The sequence below is a fragment of the Oryctolagus cuniculus genome, chromosome 6, assembly GCF_051225735.1.
Source record: "Oryctolagus cuniculus isolate XC-2025 breed Fujian yellow rabbit chromosome 6, ASM5122573v1, whole genome shotgun sequence".
NCBI classification, from domain to species: Eukaryota; Metazoa; Chordata; class Mammalia; order Lagomorpha; family Leporidae; genus Oryctolagus; species Oryctolagus cuniculus.
In genome coordinates, this window is record NC_142872.1 from 80,611,098 (window position 1) to 80,632,111 (window position 21,014).

General features: G+C 41.9%; 1 protein-coding gene across 5 annotated transcripts in view; it reads left to right on the forward strand.

Annotated features, from left to right (window-relative positions):
* RP1 (RP1 axonemal microtubule associated) overlaps positions 1-21,014 on the forward strand; it is a 376,321-nt gene that overhangs the window by 338,525 nt on the left and 16,782 nt on the right. For all 5 annotated transcript variants that reach the window (XR_016235656.1, XM_089335241.1, XM_089335243.1 and 2 more), the window contains exon 26: positions 2,340-2,559. Coding sequence is in view for 4 of the 5 variants with exons in the window: in XM_089335241.1 (XP_089191367.1) it covers positions 2,340-2,559 (220 nt within the window). In the remaining variant the exon portion in view is untranslated. The remainder of the gene's footprint in view (positions 1-2,339; positions 2,560-21,014) is intronic.

Below are 21,014 nucleotides of genomic sequence, written 5' to 3' on the forward strand. Positions count from 1 at the left end.
TATCTACTGAGGGCTATAGTACTTTTTAAGATTTAGACTATCTCAGTGTTCAGATGGGGGCACGGAGGCATAGCGAGGTTGAGAAACTTGCTGGAGTGTGCACATCCCGCAAGTACAGAAGAACTTTCAAACCCAGATCAGCTGGATTTCAAAAACTGAGGTTTTTAGCCATTGTGCTATTGTGTCTTAGGGTAATGTTGGAAGGTGGCTAATGCTTTCAATATTTTCTGCTGCTTCAGCATTGGGGATGATTTTAGGAGTTCATTTGCCTATACTATTAAGATTTCCTTGTGATAGAGTTTCTATAACCATATTGTTCTCAAAATAATGGGAAGGGCCTAAGTATTTAGCTTCAATCTGTTGGATTCTGTTCCTATGTAGCCTAACAGATATTTTGATTACATGAAAGAATTCATTCAGAGCTTTCACCACAAACACAGAAATGCAAGATTATATTTCTAATAAATGTGTTTTAGTAGAAAATGGTGAGTAGATCTTCATTAACCCTAAAGTCATTTCTTATGGTAATATGAATGTTCATAGCAATATACAAGGGAGAAAAAATGTGGGTGATGATTGTGGTGGTAATAGTAAGGAGACAAAATACCATGATGCAGAGAAAATTGTTTTTGATTTTAAATTTTAATTGTTTTCAATTTACTTACTCTTTAAAAGGCAGAGACACCTACATGGGAGGAAGCTCCTTGTTCCTGGATTTATCCTGGCCCCACCCTTGTTGTTGTGGCCATTTGGGGAGTGAACCAGCAAACGGAAGACCTCTGGAAGATTTCTCTCTCTGTGTGTCTCTCTCTAAAAACAGAAAAAGAAAAAAAAAAAGAAAAAGTAGAGAGAAAGAGAGAGAAAATCTATCCACTGATTCATTCCCAAATGCTTTCAATGGCTGGGGCTGGGTAAGGCTATAGCCAGGAGCTGGGAACTCATTCTAGATATCTGACATGGGTGACAGAGACCAAAGTACTTAAGCCATCACCTGATGCTTTCCAGGGTGCACATTAGTAAGATGCTGGAATTGAGAGCAGAGCCAGAACTCAAATCCATGCACTCTGATATGGGATTTAGGTGTCCCAAGCAGTGTCTTAACCACGATACAAATTCTGCTACTGTTTATAACATAAATTCTGCTACTGTTTCTAATATTATTATTTGGCTATTATTATTTGGCTGCCAGAATTTTTTCCCAATGATCGTTGGCTCTACTGTAACCCTTATGAATGTTATGTCCCACAGCAAAAGAATTTTGCAGATGTAATGAAGATTACTCATTAATGGAACTGGAGGGGATTAGCCTAGTTTATCAAGGTGTGCCTCATCTAAACACTTGCCTCCTGCTGTTAGCAGAGTGAAAGCCAGAGATTTGAAGCATGAGAAGGATTTAATGTGCCCTTGTTAACGTAGAGATGAAGAGGGCCATGTGTGAAGAAAACGATGACCTCAGTCCTACAACCAAAAGGACCTATAGTCTTAAGGAATTGGATTCTGAGCCCCTTAACACCATGAATAAGCTTGGAAGCTGAATCTTCCTCCAGAGCCTCCAGAGAAAGGCCCAACCCCATCAACCCTTTATCTGGGCTTGTGAGGACTTAAACAGAGGGCTTAGCTCAGCTACACAGACTCTGGCCTCATGGAATTAGGAGACATAACTGGATCGTGTTTTCAGTTTCTGTTTGTGGTAATTTGTTAGGGCAGAAATGGAAAACTAGACTCATATGTAATTGATCAGTTTCTTTTTCGTATGATCCATGTGTGAATTTTCAGAAGAAAAATATTGCTTATTTTTAATAATGACTTATATGTTATAATATTTATTGTGCCAATTAATTAGATATTTGGGTGCAGTGAGGATGCAAAGGATATAGAATCATGTTGCCAAAATTGTTGAAAAATCTGTCTTTCCTATACAAATTCAGTCTGCCTCAAGCTCTGTCTTGTTAACTCTCACTTAAATCTAGGTGTGCATATGGTGCCCATTCCTTAGGATCTCCCTTTAATGGGAAAATCCAATGCATTATAAACACCAGAGAATGAATTATGCATATCAATAATCACAATAAAACATTTGTTTTAAAAGAAAGAAATGATAAGTTGCTAAACAAAGATGTTATGAAAATTAGCTAGATTTAATGTACCAGTTTGTGGTCAGTGACCATGTGCTTCACCAGACAAAGCAGCATTTCATGATGTTCTGTTACTAGATCTATAGGAAATTAGTAGGGGGTTTAAAAAAGTAGGTGCTGAGTTCAAAATAGAATTTGAATTTGGATGTGAAAAATCAAATCGGAGATGTAAGGAGTTTATTTCTCTCTTCCTTTTTGTTGCAGATAAATCTTAAAGATATTGGTGAAATCTATAAAATACGCATTGGACATGACAATGGTGGGAAGGATCCCAGATGGTACCTGGAGGAGATCAGATTGGAAAACATGGGCACGTGTGAGCTGTTTTGTTTGATTGTTGATTCCTGGATAGCCGAGAATGACTCTGATGGAGATACATGGAAAGAAATGCCCATTGTGAGAGCTGGGAAAGAGTCTTTGCCAGGTACAGAATTTCAGTTCCTTTGTGAAATGCAGTCAAAATTAAAAAGTGAGATGATTTAGAACAGGGACTGGGTTCTTTTTTTTTGAGAAGGACCAGTCTTTGGCACCTTATACTCAGTAAGTTGTGAAGTTGAAAGTACTCACTTCTCTTGAATTTGCTTACCTCTGCCAGCCCATGAGCCAGCTGCTCTGGACAGTCTGCCAGAAGGTGACATGGGATGAGCCACTAAAAGTTAATTTGTGGACACTGAGATTGGAATTGGACATCATTTTCATTTGTTAGAAATAGTATTGTTCTATTTTTTAAACAATGAAGAAAGAGAATAAGCATTCTTAACCCACAGACTGTAGAAAAACATGCAGCTAGCAGAGGTGATCCATAATATGTAATTTCCTACCCCTGGTTTGGAACATTAGGCTTTAAGAATAATACCTGCATGTCTGTTCAAAAGTGAAAATGAGTGCAAGGGTGTGTGTGTAGGCAGTCAACTCATCTCCCAATAAGCTGTATTACTACTCAGCCTCACCCCAGTTAGAATGGCTCACATACAGAAATCTACCAACAACAGATGCTGGCGAGGATGTGGGGAAAAAGGGACACTAACCCACTGTTGGTGGGAATGCAAACTGGTCAAGCCACTATGGAAATCAGTCTGGAGATTCCTCAGAAACCTGAAGATAACCCTACCGTTCGACCCAGCCATCCCACTCCTTGGAATTTACCCAAAGGAGTTTAAATTGATAAACAAAAAAGCGGTCTGCACCCTAATGTTTATTGCAGCACAATTCACAATAGCCAAGACCTGGAACCAACCTAAATGCCCATCAACGGTAGACTGGATAAAGAAATTATGGGATATGTATTCTTTAGAGTACTATACCGCAGTAAGAAACAATGAAATCCAGTCATTTGCAACAAAATGGAGGAATCTGGAACACATCATGCTGAGTGAAGTAAGCCAGTCCCAAAGGGACAAATACCATATGTTCTCCCTGATCGGTGACAACTGACTGAACACCAAAAAGGAAACCTCCTGAAGTGAAATGGACACTATGAGAAATGGTGACTTGATCAGCATAGCCCTGACTGCTAATGGACAACTTAATACATTATCCCTCATAGTATTTTTTTTTTGTCTGTTCTACTTAATATGACTGGTTTAATTCTGTAATTATCACACAGTTATTCTTAAGTGTTGAAAATTAACTGAAATGTGATCCCTGTTAAACATAAAAGTGGGAATGTGACTTTCTTCTAATCTCCACTGTTTCAGCAAAAGTTTCTCTCCATCCATCCTCTGCATCTCTGATGTCCACCTTGTTTTTGCCTCCACCCACCCAGTGAAAAAAATTCTCTCTCATTGGATACTAATGGCCTCTTTGTTAGAGATTAAACAGCAATGTGTGTATGTGTGCATGTGTGTGTGTGTGTGAGAGAGTATGTGTTCTGTCAATCTCCATGCAATAGTTAGCCTCCCTTAACCAACTCTGTTTCATCTATAAAACAGGGATAAAAATACTGCCGATGTCACAAGACTGTTTTTAGTACATTTATAGTGTTTAGGATAATGTCCTCCAGACTTAGCAGTGCTTCTGGCACATAGTACTTCTGGCACACAGGAAGTACTAGCTATTCTCATTAAATCTCTCTCCAACTCGGACCCCCAACATGTGATACCAGCCTTGTTATTCGACAGTTTCATTCAATTTTATATATTTTTATCTCTGTCTCAACTTGATTTTCTTCCCTTGAGAATGTGGATTTAAATGCTTGATCCTTCCCTGGCCTCTGAACATCTCCCTAATGTCTATTGTTAACCTGAGAGTACACATTTTCATCGTTGGTCCTATTCTTTAAAAAAAAAAAATTGAGAGAGAAAGGGAGAAAGAGAGAGAGAGAGAGAGTGCACAAGATAGTGCTCCCACCCATTGGTTCAATCTCCAAATGCTCGCTATAACTAGGCTTGAAGCTGGGAGACTGAAATTCCATCCAGGACGCCCACATTGGTGGCAGGGACACAATTACTTGAGCCATCACCTGCTGTCTCCCTGGGTGTCCGTTAGAAGGAAGCTGGGTTGGAAGCAGATTAGGGACTTGAACTCAGGCACCTTGATATAGGATATAGGCATCCAAAGTGACATCTTAACCACTATGCCAAATGCCACCCCTCAGTACTGCCCTCTTTTTGGTTTAAGGATCCAGTATCCTATTGGATGGCTTATCCTCTCATCATCTCTACTACCCAATCTTTAACTATTTCACATGCATATGTGTGCCAACAGGTATTAAGGTGCCAAGTATGTGCCAGGAGTACTGAGAACCAGAGGAAATACAGGTGATTCAGATAGGGTACCTCTTCTCTGGAAGCTATTTTGCTATCATGGCAGTAGTTATCACCAGTGGTCCAGTAACTCCTCTCTTTCTGCCCCCTCATCAGTTTCTTCTTTTTAGCTTCCCCTGGAAGTCTTGCTTAGCAGCTCATAGATGCTTTGAAACCACCACATCCCAAACTGAAGTCACCTTCCCTGCTCTTCCGTTTCTTGCTGAGTTCTTCTAAACTTACATGGAGAGTCTGGTCTTCTCCCCACCAGCCTTATCTCCCATCAGGGACCTCATGTTTTATCTTCCCAATTCCTGTTAGAATGACACATGGCACAGAGCCCAGAGGCTGTGTGCCATGAAAAATACCTGTTGATTAACTCAGATGTGGCAGAAGGCCAACTTAATGAAAGGAGGAATAATGCTAATTATTTATATTGATATACTCATGTATTTTGACAGTTTGCCCTCATAAAACCCCATTTATAAAATACAGCTCCAGATCCTACTGCTTGTTCTGCAGTCATGTGAGCATAGGAGTGGTATCCATAGGGATGCCCATAAGAAGTATAAAAAACATAAGGAGAGTAAGATATTTGTAATCCTGGTTTCCACCCTGCAGAACCTAGGATCTACTTATTCTATTCACCCAATTTCTAACATCTGTCAAGAATTTATGCTGCTTTTAAACAATGGTGTTTAGAAAATTTTTAAATCCACAGTATTAATAAGAAACAGAAGAAATCTCACTGGTTTATTTTATTAGTTTTTTTTTTCATTTTGCAGTGTTTTTAAGTGCTGCACTGTTTTAACAATGAACTTTATTTAAACTCTATTAGACAACAATTTTATAATTCTTCCAATGGCCACTGACTTGATATACGAACAGTTTATTACATGGAAAAAAATACAAAAGGCAATTGTATGAGCTTTGTAAAAAAAAAAATCCAGATACCAAAGAAACAGCATTGTACTTGAAATGAACTATTGATTTTGGGTTCATTTACTGGAGCAGCAATAAAGGCTCAGCATGTCTCCCCTACATCTTTCTGTTCATCCTTTCTTCCAACCAGCTAATGAAACTTATCCATTAGCATTTCCCATTTAAAGAGGTAATTTCTTAGCTGAAGCACACCAACCATTTCTTAAGACATTTTCTCCAACCAAATAGTGCAATGTAATAGTGAAACTTACAGCTGATCTGATTCAGTCTTCTCATGTTTTTTGGGGGAGGGGTTCTCACAGATCAATCCAGCCACCCCTTTCCCAGAGAGAATATTTGCTCACTTAGAGAAAAATCATTAAAATAAGAAAATGGAAAAATTATGACACCTCAGTGTTCAGAAATTAATGAGGGACCTAGCCTTTTTGGTGAGCAAGGAGCCGCCTAGGCATGATGAGTGCCACCTTTTGGAAAGTCATTCTCCATGCCACCTGGAGGTTCAGTTACCATTCCTATGATACTAAGAAAGCCCACAGCAGATTCAACCATTAAATTGATGCTTCTCTGGTTTGAGTTTGAGAGGAGGAGTAAAGTGAGCTTGACCTTCAGTATTAGGGGATTGTCTGTCCATGTGTCAAAGCATCCTGAAGCTAGCTGGAGGAAGAATACAGGAATGATGATGAGAACTTTTTCCTTTTTGTTAAGCTTTTAATACTTGTCTTAAAGTTCCCAGGCTGGAAAAGCCTTATGGACACTCTTGAGGAGTCTATATATATATTTTAATTTAGTAGCACAGAAAGAGTGATTTTTCCATGCAGTTGGCATTTACACTCTGAGCCAATTAATTTTGTGGCTTTGCCTCTTCTTTTAAAAAGATTACTGGAATGTTTTCAAAAGAAAAGGGTCTTTGAGATGATTAGCCTATAAATCACCATTCTTTGGGGGCTGAGCTAGCTTGCCAGTGGGATCAGAGCAAGCCCCTCCCAGGGGCTAGCACTGCCAAGTTGAGCTTGTTCCTCATCTTCCTTGATTTATTCACAGTCTGCCATGCTGGTACAGAGAGGCACTGAGGAGCTGATCACCCACCCAGGGTTGGCCATCCTTAAGAATCTCTGGTAAATGGTCTGGCAGGGATGCCCAGGGATGATAAGACAGCTGACTCAGCTCTCTTCAGCTCATGCAGCCTCCTCCCACGTTCTGGCTTCAGACACCCTTCAGGAGGGATGGATGATAATGGGAGGTGAAGTTTGAGGCCACAACTGTGGGTGAAGAAATGTTTCATGCTTGACTTCAGCAAGTCAACAAGAGGCGTGCTTGGTGGTTTTCTTCAAATCAAGAAATAACAGGGAATGCAGGAGAGTATCATGATAATTGCAAAATATTTGCATTGATCAGACTTCCAGTGAGAAAATAAGCATCTTTCTGAAACATTTGCTGACAACCTACAGCAAGTTTTCAGTAACAGCTGAGATAAGTAAAAAAAAAAATATTTCTTTTTTTCTTTTAAAAACTAGACCACCTTTAAAAATATCCTAACTCAAAAGAATATATTTTCATAGAATGATAATTAAACATATTTCAAGTTTATAAAATAAATATGGACAGAATTTTAATTTTTTTCCTTTCATGCCACTCTTTAGTTGATATGAAACAAATATGATCATCAAAACACAGAAAAGAACATTCTTCTGCATTATTATACAGATATAGACAAAAGTGGATGCTAATGTTTAAAGGGCTCCTTTTAAAGTCCTTAGTGAGTGACTTTCTAGCTAATTGACTATGTGACCTTGGGCGACATTTATAAACCCAAACCAAGCACTCTGCAACACTTTAGCCTTCATCACTTTGCCCATCTACATTTCAGGGGAAGATGCAGAGTGAGACAGAGCCTCACCCACAAGTCAACTGTAGCTCAGATGAGTAAAGTCTGGCTTCAAGCACTTGTTTGCATCCCTGGCTTTGTGAATGGTGCCAGGTGATACAAGTTTTCCGAGTCTTACCTGTGGTAAGGAATAGCGTGTGTAGTATCTATTACTGGAGTGATCACCCTGCCCTCTACCATCCCAACCAGGGCTTTTTGAAAGCGAAAATCCTCTGTGAATTATTATGCCTGGACAGCAGATGTTAGTGGGGCTACACCAGGCAGATCAGAACCATGGTTATCTCGTGGAGTGTCCACGGGAGGACACAAGACATGTGTATAAGGCATTTGTCACGTGGCAGGCACACACTACACAGTTCCTGTGCTCTCTCCCATCCGACTTGTCTTTCCCTCATAGCATCGAGCTGCTGTCAGGAGAACTTTGATATCACAAAGAACACTTTGGGATTAGTACAGGCTATTCTCAACCCTGCAGCCAGAGTGACCTGCTTAAAATATCAAACAGATTATGTCATTCCTTTGCTTATAGCTCTCTAAAGTTTTCCTAACTTATTATAAGTAAAAAGCAAAGTCATCACAAGGTCCTACAAGGCCCTACTTATGTCCTGGCTTCTGTACATGCGGCCTCTGCCACTTCTATTCTGTGTGCTGTCTACACTGCCCACAGGCCTCTGCATGACCAGCTCTCTGATCCAAGGGGCTTCTTACAGATGGCTCCCTGCTGACCTATGAAATAGCAAGAAATTCTGCTCCCTTCCCCATCCCCAACCCCTTTTCTCTCTACAAGCCAGAAATGCTTCTTTTGCAAGAATAAAGTAAATATTTCAACCAAGAGGTATATGAAGATTCAGCCCCAAACCGCCACCATAGACAATCTTGGCCCACAGCCTTTCAGTGCAGACTGGAACTGAACTGTGAGCACATGTTTAACGCTGAATCTCATTGACCATCTGCTTCCCAGATCTGATTTCTTTGGGCCGTTTGTTGCAACATGATCGCACCACAATGAGTGCTGAGAAGGCTTAATTCTTGGAGACCTGAGAGAAAGCACTAAAACAGTCCATTAATTAAACCAAACGAAAGATTCCACGGCAGAGCTCCCCAGGTGCCCAACCAATCCATCCCAGCAGCTCTCACAGCACATAGCTGTGCAGGTATGCATGTGCACAGTGGTGCAGGCTCCCCACAGGGAGGGGCTTACACATAGAGTCCTGCAAAGTTGTTCAATATTACCTCGGTACATTTGAGCTTCATGACAAAAAACGAGAGACTAGGGAAGTACCTTTTTTATTTTTTATTTTATTTATTTATTTTTTTTATTTTTTGACAGGCAGAGTAGACAGTGAGAGAGAGAGACAGAGAGAAAGGTTTTCCTTTGCCGTTGGTTCACCCTCCAATGGCCACTGCGGCCGGCGCGCTGCGGCCGGCGCACCACACTGATCCAATGGCAGGAGCCAGGTACTTTTCCTGGTATCCCATGGGGTGCAGGGCCCAAGGACTTGGGCCATCCTCCACTGCACTCCCGGGCCATAGCAGAGAGCTAGCCTGGAAGAGGGGCAACCGGGACAGAATGCGGCGCCCCGACCGGGACTAGAACCCGGTGTGCCGGCACCACATGTGGAGGATTAGCCTGGTGAGCCGCAGCGCCAGCCTGGGAAGTACCTTAAATACAAACAATTACATTTCTGTTTCTGATTAGTTGAGTTCCAGAAAAATGAATATTTGCATTCATGAAAAATACTTTATGCGCTGTGACAAGACTGTGGGTATACCTAAGAAGTATATGACCTAGCCTTCCCCTGGTACTTCTCGATTATTTGAGTATGTCATTTGAGGTTGGTAGAGCCTGAAATGTGTCCACAGCTTGTCTCCTGAGAAGAGGCAAAAAAGGCATAGAGATCATGGCCCAGAGTGTTTGCTCTCTGGAGAGAGTTGGGAGACTGATTGCTCCAGAGAAACTTCTATCCAATTATCTCTAAATTGCAGAATTAATATTTGAAGAAGAATATTCCAGTTAGGGCCCTACTTAAAATGCCAGGTCCCATGTTTTTCACTAGGGTGTAATGGTGTTTGCCCCTAGCACATGGCAGGGTGTGTGTGTGTGTATACGCACACCTGCCCACAGGTTCTCATAGGAAACATCTGTCTAGGGTAAGTCCCATGGCTCATTTCCTAATGAAATATGAACTATATCCCTAAGCAGGAGAATGGTGGTGTGCAACATTAGGGGAAAAGCTGGAAAAAATGTTTTTGTGTGACCTTATTTGTTCAAATGTTTATTTATTTGAAGGGCAGAGCAACAGAGAGGGAAAGACAGAGGAGAGAGACAAAGGAGCCAACACTGTGGTGTAGTGAACCGGTAAAGCCACCACCTGCAATGCCAACATTCCATATGGGTGCTGGTTTGAGTCCTGACTGTTCCACTTCCGATCCAGTGCCCTGCTATGGCCTGGGAAAGCAGTAGAAGATGGCACAAATTCTTTGGCCCCTGCACCCACATGTGAGACCTGGCAGAAGCTCCTGACTCCTGGCTTTGGAACGACGAAGCTCCAGCCATTGCGACCATCTGGGGAGAGAACCAGCAGGTGGAAGATCCCCCCTCCCTCTGCCTCTCTGTAACTCTGCCTTTCAAATAAGAAAGAGAGAGAGAGAGAGAGAGAGAGAGAGAGAGAGAATCTTTTATCTATTGGTTCACTCCTACAAAAGGCCACAATAGCCAGAGATGGCTGAGACTGAAGCCAGGAGCCAAGGACTCCTTCTTGGTCTCCTACATGGGTGGCAGGGCCCCCAAGCACCTGGCCCATCCCCCACCTCCTTCCCAGATGCATTAGCAGGAAACTGGATTGAAAGTAGGGCAGCCAGGACTCCAAGTGACTCTCCAGTGTGGGGTGCAGGCATCACAAGCAGAGGCTTCCCTTGCTGTGTCACAGTGCCAGCTCCTGCCCTTATTGTTTATATAATAAATCGAGACTGTTTTCAGAGCAGGTTGAGAAATTTTGGTGGTTTACCAAAAGAGAATGAATGATACCACTGGCTTGTACTATGTGAAGTGGATGGGGAAGCATTGAACATGGGCTCCCTCAGGAGGAACCTCAGGACAGCATCTGGCATGGAGGGCTAATGATGTCAATGCCCTGCCCACTGCCCTTCTCAGTCACTCCATAGGCAGAGGGTCACCAGAGTCTGGGAAGCCAGACTCACCTCTCTGCTCCACTGACACATGTGGACCTACAAGGTGGAGACAAAACAAAAAGGCTAGAGCTCCATGGACCCTAAAGTGAGCTGAGAAATGAAGCAACGTTGGAAACAAAGAGGCAAGTTCCAATGATCACAAGAAGGGAGCAAGTTTCTGTGCTGGGGTTGCACAGTGCCTGGCTAGAGGCACAGCTCTGGGTGAACTAAAGTCAACAATACTCTAAAGAGATTCATACCAGAGCTGTTCTTCAGACAACCAGTAGAGAGCAGTAGACAACACTTCTTGGTGGATGGGTGAGTAAGCATTCACTTATTCACTAGATATTTACCTGTGCAAGGATCTAAGGCCCCTGCCCTTAGGAATCACAGGGTTTAAGGGAAGGAGTCCAGTGTCTTCCAGGCAGAGAAGCACTCTCCTGCAGGAGACGCTCTCTCAAGGGGTAGGAGCTTGGGCTGCAGACATCCCTGCCCACAGAGTTGTGGGTTCACAGATCATCGATCATTTCAGGCGACTTTTAATATCAGAATGACCAAACATTCTTTCATGTTTTATTCAAAATCATACTAAATTGGGAGGTTACTTCCTTTTAGAGTGTTTCTTTGACAATAACTGTCTTAATCTAGAAGAAAATTGTTCAGCTCAGCCGACTTATTATCCCATTCTAGTACTGATAACTGGCAGACCGTGGTGGAGGCGGTGGTCTGTGCCTTTCCATGGTACTTACTAATTTCCTTCTAGGCTGACATTACTTGGCCCTCAGTACTTCTTTGCTAATGTTCCATGTTGACACCATAGATTGGTAAGCAGTGGCCATTTCCACCTACTCCTTAATTCTGTCTACACATAAACTTGTGATGTCCTCATATTTAAATCACTCCATTCCATGCAGCTGTTTGAAGGCTAATCTTGACACCCCAAGCCTGCAGCCTTCACTTTACCTTGAGTATAATTGAGAAATGGGTCACCAAGGGAATGAAAATCTTCCTGACATGAAAGAATATCAGGAGTTAATCCCTCAAATGGAATTCAGATGAAAACCATGGAACAACACTAGATAGAGTACAGTTTATAGTTATGAATTTATTTATGAATTCATTTTATTTATGAATTCATTTAATATGCATTATGCATTAGTATCATTTGCAAGACAGTCTTTCTTTCTTTCTTTCTTTTTTTTTTTTTTTTTTTTGACAGGCAGAGTGGACAGTGAGAGAGAGAGACAGAGAGAAAGGTCTTCCTTTGCCGTTGGTTCACCCTCCAGGGGCTGCCGCGGCCGGCGCACTGCAGCCAGCGCACCGCGCTGATCTGACGGCAGGAGCCAGGTGCTTATCCTGGTCTCCCATGGGGTGCAGGGCCCAAGGACTTGGGCCATCCTCCACTGCACTCCCTGGCCACAGCAGAGAGCTGGCCTGGAAGAGGGGCAACCGGGACAGAATCCAGGGCCCGGACCGGGACTAGAACCCAGTGTGCCGGCGCCGCAAGGTGGAGGATTAGCCTAGTGAGCCACGGCGCTGGCCACAAGACAGTCTTTCTAGATAAGATGCAGGTTATTACTATATAAGGGGTCTTTAAAAAGTTCATGGAAAATGCATATTATGAAAAAAATGATGCATGGATTTTCTAAAACTCCTCCAGAATAAACTTATTTTTTAACCCCATTTTCCCACAAGCCTTTTTTTTTTTTTGACAGGCAGAGTTAGATAGTGAGAGAGAGAGACAGAGAGAAAGGTCTTCCTTCCATTGGTTCACGCCCCAAATGGCCGCAATGGCCTGTGCACTGCGCCAATCTGAAGCCAGGAGCCAGGTGCTTCCTCCTGGTCTCCCATGCGGGTGCAGGGCCCAAGTAATTGGGCCATCCTCCACTGCCTTCCTGGGCCACAGCAGAGAGCTGGACTGGGTGGGAGAGGAGCAATCAGGACAGAATCCAGTGCCCTGACCGGTACTAGAACCTGGGGTGCTGGGGCCGCAGGCGGAGGATGAGCCTAGTGAGCCATGGCGCCGGCCACCCACAAGCCTTTTGAAGTGCCTCATATCCGCATCACTTTTATCACCCTGTAGTGGATTTGAATTGTCACAACTAACTTTGAGAATATAAAGTTTTCTCATTTTCCATAACTGATCAAAATCCACTTTCCTCATGAGGAAACTATTCAGAATGTGGAAAAACTTCTCTCTCGGTTGTGGAGGTAGTTTCTGTCAAAAGTCATCAAACTGTATACTTTCAAAGAGTGAATTTCACTGCATGTCAATTAGACTTCACCAAATGTGATTTAAAAATAATGCAAACCCCCATCCCCACTGATGGGGCAAGTCTACATTGTTGTAACACAGAATAAGCCTAGCTATCTCCAGGATAAAGTTGAGTTTCCTTTGGTCTAAACCTGGCCCATTCAGGATGCTTCTCATTCTGTCTCCTTTCCTGATCCTTGTGGGTGTCTTGGTTCTTGGATGTCACCCCTCACTGAGAGGGATGCCTGGGATGAGGGCCACCTTCCATTCTTTCCATCCTTGGGTGTCTCCTCCCCCCTCACCATCTGCTGAAGGAAACCCACATCCCACCAAGGCTTTAGTTTCTAGGCCCACAAACTCTGGTCCATGCCTGTTAGAACCAAATTCGTGTCCTTTTGGGACCATCACCCGATCACGGACATTGCCACATGTCTCTGGGCAACACTGTGAGAGGGAGCTTTGCCACTTTCCTCTGGGAAGCCTCTGGGCTTCCCCCAGCAGATGCAGGTTCCATCACTCAGGCCTGAGTCACAGGCACAGAGGGAGGGAGGGAGGGAAGGAAGGAGAGGAGATACAAAGGATAGGAAAGAAATTTTAAAATCCTTCTTAAAAAAAAAAAAAAAAAAAAAAAAAAACAAGACTTTTTCAAAAGCTCTTAGAATTCCAAGTCATGGCTCTCATAAACAATGTCTCTCCTACAATTCTGCTCCAGAAATCAGTGAACTTCTTGTGTTAGGCCTTACCCAGAACGACCTTCCCCCAAGCAGTAAGCATCACTCCAGGGAGGCCCCAAGCCCTCAGCAGACAACGGAAAACTATAAGAAAGAAAAGTCTCAGTTACAATCTCATTGTACTGTTCCGATATGTTTGCCAAAATTATGATGCATTGAATTCCACTTCTGACTTGTAGAAAGCAGGGCTTTGTCCAGGCTGCCTTCCTCCCAGATGACAACACTCCCATGGCTCCTTCAGAGGAGACCATCAGGGTCATGGATACCAGGCACAGGGTTTTTGATTCATGAGTTGCACTTGGTGGCCCCTGGTCTCTTGAGGGACCTCTAGTATCTTGTGTGACTCCCAAAGGCCCCCACAGGCCGGTGGTCTTATTCAGCTGCCATTATCATGTGATAATGTTCCTTAACACTTTTTTTTCTTAAAGATTTTATTTATTTATTTGAGAGGTAGAGTTACAGACAGTGAGAGGGAGAGACAGAGAGAAAGGTCTTCTGTCAGGTGGTTCACCCCCAAAATGGCCACTACGGCTGGTGTGCTGTGGCCGGCGCACTGCACCGATCCGAAGCCAGGAGCCAGGTGCTTCTTCCTGGTCTCCAATGCAGGTACAGAGGCCCAAGTATTTTGGCCACCTTCTACTACTTTCCCAGGCCACAGCAGAGAGCTGGATTGGAAGAGGAGCAGCCGGGACTAGAACTGGCACCCATATGGGATGCTGGTGCCACAGGCAGAGGATTAACCTACTGTGCCAAGGTGCTGGCCCCTCCTTAACACTTTCTCTCCTTAACACTTTATAGCTACTTCTGCCTCTGCCTTCCAGTGCCCTGACCTGGGTGAATGTGTGTGCTCAGCTATCTGAGGGTAGTGTGCTACCTGCACTCTTTGCAGCTGTGCCTCAGTGTCTGCAGGGTGCTTGGCTCTTAGGAAGCAGTTGCAGAATGTATTGAATGCTGCTGCTTTTCTTCTTTGCTCATCTACCCTCACTTCTGCTACTTCTGTGTCTTTGGCCACTAGTCATGTAAAATATCTGGCGCTGTGGCTCAGCGGGTTAAAGCCCTGTCTTGAAGCACCGGAATTCCATATGGACACTGGTTCTAGTCCCGGCTGCTCCTCTTCTGATCCAGCTCTCTGCTACAGCCTGGGAAGGCAGTAGAAGATGGCCCGAGTCCTTGGGCCCCTGCACCCATGTGGGAGACCCGGAAGAAGCTCCTGGCTCCTGGTTTCGGATCAGCGCAGCTCAGGCCATTGCACCATCTGGGGAGTAACTGGTGGATGGAAGACCTCTCTCTCTGTCTCTACCTCTCTCTGTAACTCTGTCTTTCAAATAAATAAAATAAATCTTAAAAAAAAATCTAACTTTTGATTCAATCTGCTCTTAATTTAACATTTTCTGCCACAACATGAAAATACATGTGACTGCTCCCTTCTTCTTCACTCCTTTCTCATCTCCTATTGCAGTTTTGCCCTTTTTTCTCCCTGTCCCTCACATGTGAGGGCTTAGGTACGACACAGGCATCATTAGAGTTGAGACAGAGCAGGTGTCTTAGCACGTGCAGATCTGAACCAGGTAGAACCGAGGTGTCTCGGACAATTTTTATCTGCTTCTGCCCCTTCTCCTTTGAGGCCCCAGAGCCAGTGAGCTGTTTGGTTCCCAGTGAGCACCTCCTCCTGGCCTTCTTCTTCCTGGGGCTGAGGACAAGTCCTGGGGGGAGTGCTTGTGGGGATCATCAGGCGAGGTGAACTGTGCTTCATTGGTCCTTGGCCTATGCTGCTGGAAGCTGAGCCCTTCACCCCCAATGCCTTTGACATTTCTTTTATTCCAGATCTGAGAAGAAGGTCTTCGGTATCTTGATTGGTATTGCATTGAATCTATAAATTGCTTTTGGGAGAATGGACATTTTGATGATATTGATTCTTCCAATCCATGAGCATGGAAGATTTTTCCATTTCTTGGTATCCTCTTCTATTTCTTTCTTTAAGGTTTTGTAATTTTCATCGTAGAGATCTTTAACGTCCTTGGTTAAGTTTATTCCAAGGTATTTGATTGTTTTTGTAGCTATTGTGAATGGGATTGATCTTAGAATTTCTTCCTCAGCCATGGCATTGTCTGTGTATACAAAGGCTGTTGATTTTTGTGCATTGATTTTATACCCTGCTACTTTGCCAAACTCTTCTATGAGTTCCAATAGTCTCTTGGTAGAGTTCTTTGGGTCCCCTAAATAAAGAATCATGTCATCTGCAAAGAGGGATAGTTTGAGTTCTTCCTTCCCAATTTGTATCCCTTTAATTTCTTTTTCTTGCCTAATAGCTCTGGCTAGAACCTCCAGAACTATATTGAATAGCAGTGGTGAGAGTGGACATCCCTGTCTGGTCCCAGATCTCAGTGGAAATGCTTCCAACTTTTCCCCATTCAATAGGATGTTGGCTGTGGGTTTTTCATAGATTGCTTTGATTGTATTGAGGAATGTTCCTTCCAAACCCAGTTTGCTTAGAGTTTTCATCATGAACGGGTGTTGTATTTTATCAAATGCTTTCTCGGCATCTATTGAGAGAATCATATGGTTTTTCTTCTGCAGTCTGTTAATGTGGTGTATCACATTGATTGTCTTGCGCACATTAAACCATCCCTGCATACCAGGGATAAATCCCACTTGGTCTGGGTGGATGATCTTTCTGATGTGTTGTTGCATTCTATTGGCGAGAATTTTATTGAGGATTTTTGCATCTATGTATGTTCTTTTATTGAGCCCCAGTATCTCTTCCTTAGCTTGCAGTTCCTTTGTAAAGATTAATTCATTGAGGTAAGGGAGTGACAAGGTAAGAGACCCTAAATCACACAGTTAGCATCTCAATACCAGCCTCCATTATGAGAGCTTTGGCAGGAACTCAGAGGCCTCCATTAAAGAAAGCAACACTCAGGCTATCTTTCGACCCAGATGTACTGGAGTCTACCTTTACCATTTCGAAGGAAACCTTCTGACCCCTACTGCTAACTAGTCAAAGGAAGGCCATTGACACTGTGGACCAGTCAGAGGTCCATTCAGGAGCTGACCACCCACTGGCCCTTCTCAACTTTGACCTGTGAGATTCACAGCTGTTATTCTCTTGGGGGTCCGGGAATGGAGCCTTGGCTGCTTGGCTCCTTTCTCTGCACCTGGCAATAACACCTGCTTTGTTCTGCCACCCCAGTGTCAGTGATTGGCTTGCTGGGAATCAGGTGGCGGGCCCAGTTTTGGAGTTCTATGGCAACTCTTCCAAACAGTTTTTGGTGTTTGATAGCATGCCAGAGCTCCTGCTTCAGCCTTTCCTGGTGTTGATCAGGCCCAGTGATACAGCTGCAGAAGACAGATGGTGTCTGGTTTAGATTCTTTCCCCAAGCACATTGCTGGACGGAGAATGCTCTACCATTAGGAACACATGAATTCATAGTGAAAATAATGTTAACTTCTACTTGACACAATTGTTTCAAAAGAAAACCAAGAAATTGGATCATGGATTCAGTGGCATTGCTGCAAAGAACATTTTGAAGACTTATAATGAATATTACAAATGAGATGCTAGGAACAAGGATAGTTCTTTCCCAGCACTGTTTTTTTCAGAAACTTCATAATGAGGGATAAGGGGTCCAAAAGGCTCTGAGGATGTTCAACCAAGGCTACCTGTAAAACAGGCAGAGGGTAAGTGCCGATCTCTGGTACTCTGCAAGGCAGATGCAATATACCCGTGCATCACTGTATCAACAAGAAAACCCAGCTGTGCTTTCTTTTTCTTTTATTTTGTTGATTTTACAACCCATCTGGAGGCTAAGGAGTGAATTCATTCATTACAGTAAAACTGTACTAGATGAAAAATTTTAAATTGTTGTTCTTGGACAAGTGCTTTGCATATCTCTCATCTGAACTTCAAGTGAGAATCATATTAGGTGAATTTATTTCAGACCCCTTTCCACCAGCCATGTGACATTTTTAATATATCTTCATGGCTAAAGAATTGTTTGTTCCAGTGAAGAACAAGTGTCCTTTTTTAAAAAAAAATAAAAATTCTGGTTGTTGCAATTAGCAAAGATAAAGAATCCAAGAACTCAGGATACTATTTATGGAGATGTTAATGCTTGGAGCTGATGCAGATAAATCATCATTAACAAACACTTGGCAAAGACTTTGGTCTGCAATGATGTCTGAAAATAAACGTGCAGGTGAAGATTTTAAGTTTTGTGTCATGAATAAGAAGATATTAAGTCTCCTTATTTAGGCTAGAAATTAATAAGCCTAAAGAATAAATAAGCCAAATAGAACAGACATCAAAAAATGCTGAATTTTGATGGTGATAATTGTACTATGAAATATGAGGAAATTGTTGAAATAATAACAACTAATAAGTAAATATAAGAACAGGAGAGTTGGAGATGCTATTTCAGAAAAATGAAAAAATAGTGAAAGTATATAATGTAGCTATCAACCAAGTTAGATGGCAGTTGTGACAAACAGGAAGATAAGCATTTTATTCTGTACTCTAGCAGACTGTCAGAATGAGTAAGGTATGCATAGGCAATGGAAGCTACTAACTAATTGGCAGAAAGGAAAATTTATCACTGAAGTTGGTATAAAAAAACATTAAAATTTCTTTTGGCAAAAATGTCCGATATATATGGATAACCTTAACCAACAAGTCAACTCTTTCCTAAACTTTCAGCTGAACAATGGTGAAGGTTATATGTATTAGCTACTTCTAAACATTAGTGTTTTAAAAATGATAATTTGTAATTAGAATAACTGATTTTACCTCTCTTTGAATATGTTCAGCCAAAAGATTCTCTTCCATGCTGTAAAACATCAATGTCTTGAAACACATCCTTGCATTTTTCAAGCATTTGAGCTAATTTCAAGTTCTCTTATAACATATTTTGGAGTTCATTTTGCCTTGTGGGATGTCTCTGTCTTGGGGTAAAGCTAGTTTATTGACCTTATTCATTTTACCACAAGGACAAATTTCTGTTAACAGAATGATGAGACCTCAAATAGTTCATGGAATAAAGTATTAAAACATAAGTTTAATTCAGTGCAAAAATTGTTGAAATCCATGCATACAAGGAGACATCAACAAGTTCATGGAAAAAACATATTATGAAAAACCTATGCATAGGTTAAAAAAAACTTAAAAGGCACAGAAACACAGAGAGAGACAAATCTTCAATCTGTTAGTTCACTGCCCAAATGTCTGCAATACTGTTGGGCCAGGCCAAAACCAGGAGCCAGAAATGCAATTCGTGTCTCCCGTATGGGTGGCAGGAATTCTAGTACTTGATACATTATCTGCTGCCTTCAAGGGTGTGCATTAGCAGGAAGCTGGAAATCTGAACAGAGCTGGGACTTGAACCCTAGGTGTGTTATTTGGGATGCAGGCATCTTAATTGATGTCTTAACCTCTAGGCCAAACACCTTCCCCAATCTTATCTTCTGATTGCATTTTCTGTGAACTTTTTGAAGCCTCCTTGTACATGACTCTCCTTTTCAATCAATAACAGTGAGTTTTGACATTTCATGCACAAGAAGAAGGACTGCAGAAAGGATCCGTGGCAATCTTCATTTGCAAAGACTCATTTAACACACATGATGCTCTAGGGGAGCATCTAAGTGAAATGTTAACTAAGAATTCCTTAAATTCTCCCTTTGGGTTAAGTTAGATAAGAAAGAATTTTATGTTGCCCTAAAGATGATGAAGAAATCCAGAGTTAGAATTTATGGTTATGAATTTAGCATTTTAAAAAAGAATCTGCATGCTTTTGTGGCAGAACTGTAGCAAATGCTTAGTGAAATATATCCTCTAGTACAATCAAAATAGAGTCTATGTGACAGATTCCAACAAAATGTCTGCTTCTCTGGGTGGGATTGTGTTTTCTTTCAACCTCCATTTGAAATTATATAACTCTTTTTAATGTAGCTTGAGAATAAAATTTAGTGCTCAATTGTAATAACCACTATGCCCTTAATTTCTGATACCTTTATTTCTCTTTATTTGAATTTTAGGTAGAAAGTGAGAGCTTTTTTTTGATGCATATGTGTTTAACCTAATTAATTCATAGCAGCTTCTGAGACTGCTGTGTTGTAACTGAGCCATGTGCGGGTTCACAGGCAAGCCTTGTGATTTCCTCAGGCGCTGTGTACAATGGCTGAGGGAGACTGAATGTTGTTCTTTGTCCCATACATGTCTGTTTTGTGTCCTACATAATTTTGATATGTACTTTTCAAAACTATTAACTATCTCTTTTTGTCTTACTTAATTTGTGTTTTAATATTTTAAATGTTTCCCCCTCTTAAAAAGTTGTTACCAAGTTCTTGCTGCCTGAAATAGAAAAAGTTCTCGGCCAACAGCAGATTGGTTTCTCTATAAAGACAGCAAATCGTGCTTCTCCTCATCCTCATTTTCAGGGTGAATTCTAGCAGAAATTTTGACTTAATTCCGCTCAGGCAGTCCTGGAGGCTGTATGTAAGACCAGCTGTTCTTCATAGGCAGCTTTGAAGATTTCTTTGGTTGTCCTAAATTCACAAGAGGTGTTCTAATTTTCAGTTAAGCTCTGCTGGGTTTCACTCTGGGGTATTTTGGAGTATGTAAGACTGCACAAAGAAACTGATTTATCTTCCCTGCTTATACCATTTCCCAATATACCACATTTGTCTTTTTAAAGGTCAGGCATGATAGAAACAGGCAATATTTCTCACTTACCTTGTTTTCTTACTTGTTGGATTTTCATGTCTGAGTTCTTTGGAAAATGTTAATGTGGATTTCTATAAATGCAACTGCTCAATTGCACAGAGTATGATTTATAAACAGTTCTAAGATCTTGGAATAAAAAGTGCTCTTTGTATCCAAGATGTTATTCATATTAGTAGTATCAGCAAGAGCAATCTCTTTTCTAATTAGTGACTCCTACCAGTGTCTCAGAAATTGCCTTAATTCTAAGGTCAAATATGGTGGGTTATAATTTGCTGTTATCTCACTGGGCTGTATTTAAAAATTATATTTAAATTTGCATCTCTCTAGGATCTTTGTGTCTTTTTCTTTCTCAAGAGGGCTATTAAAAATCTCCATTATTGGAAAAGTGATCTGCAAGAAGTAGCAGCATGAGTGACCAGCTGCGATTAGCACAGCCA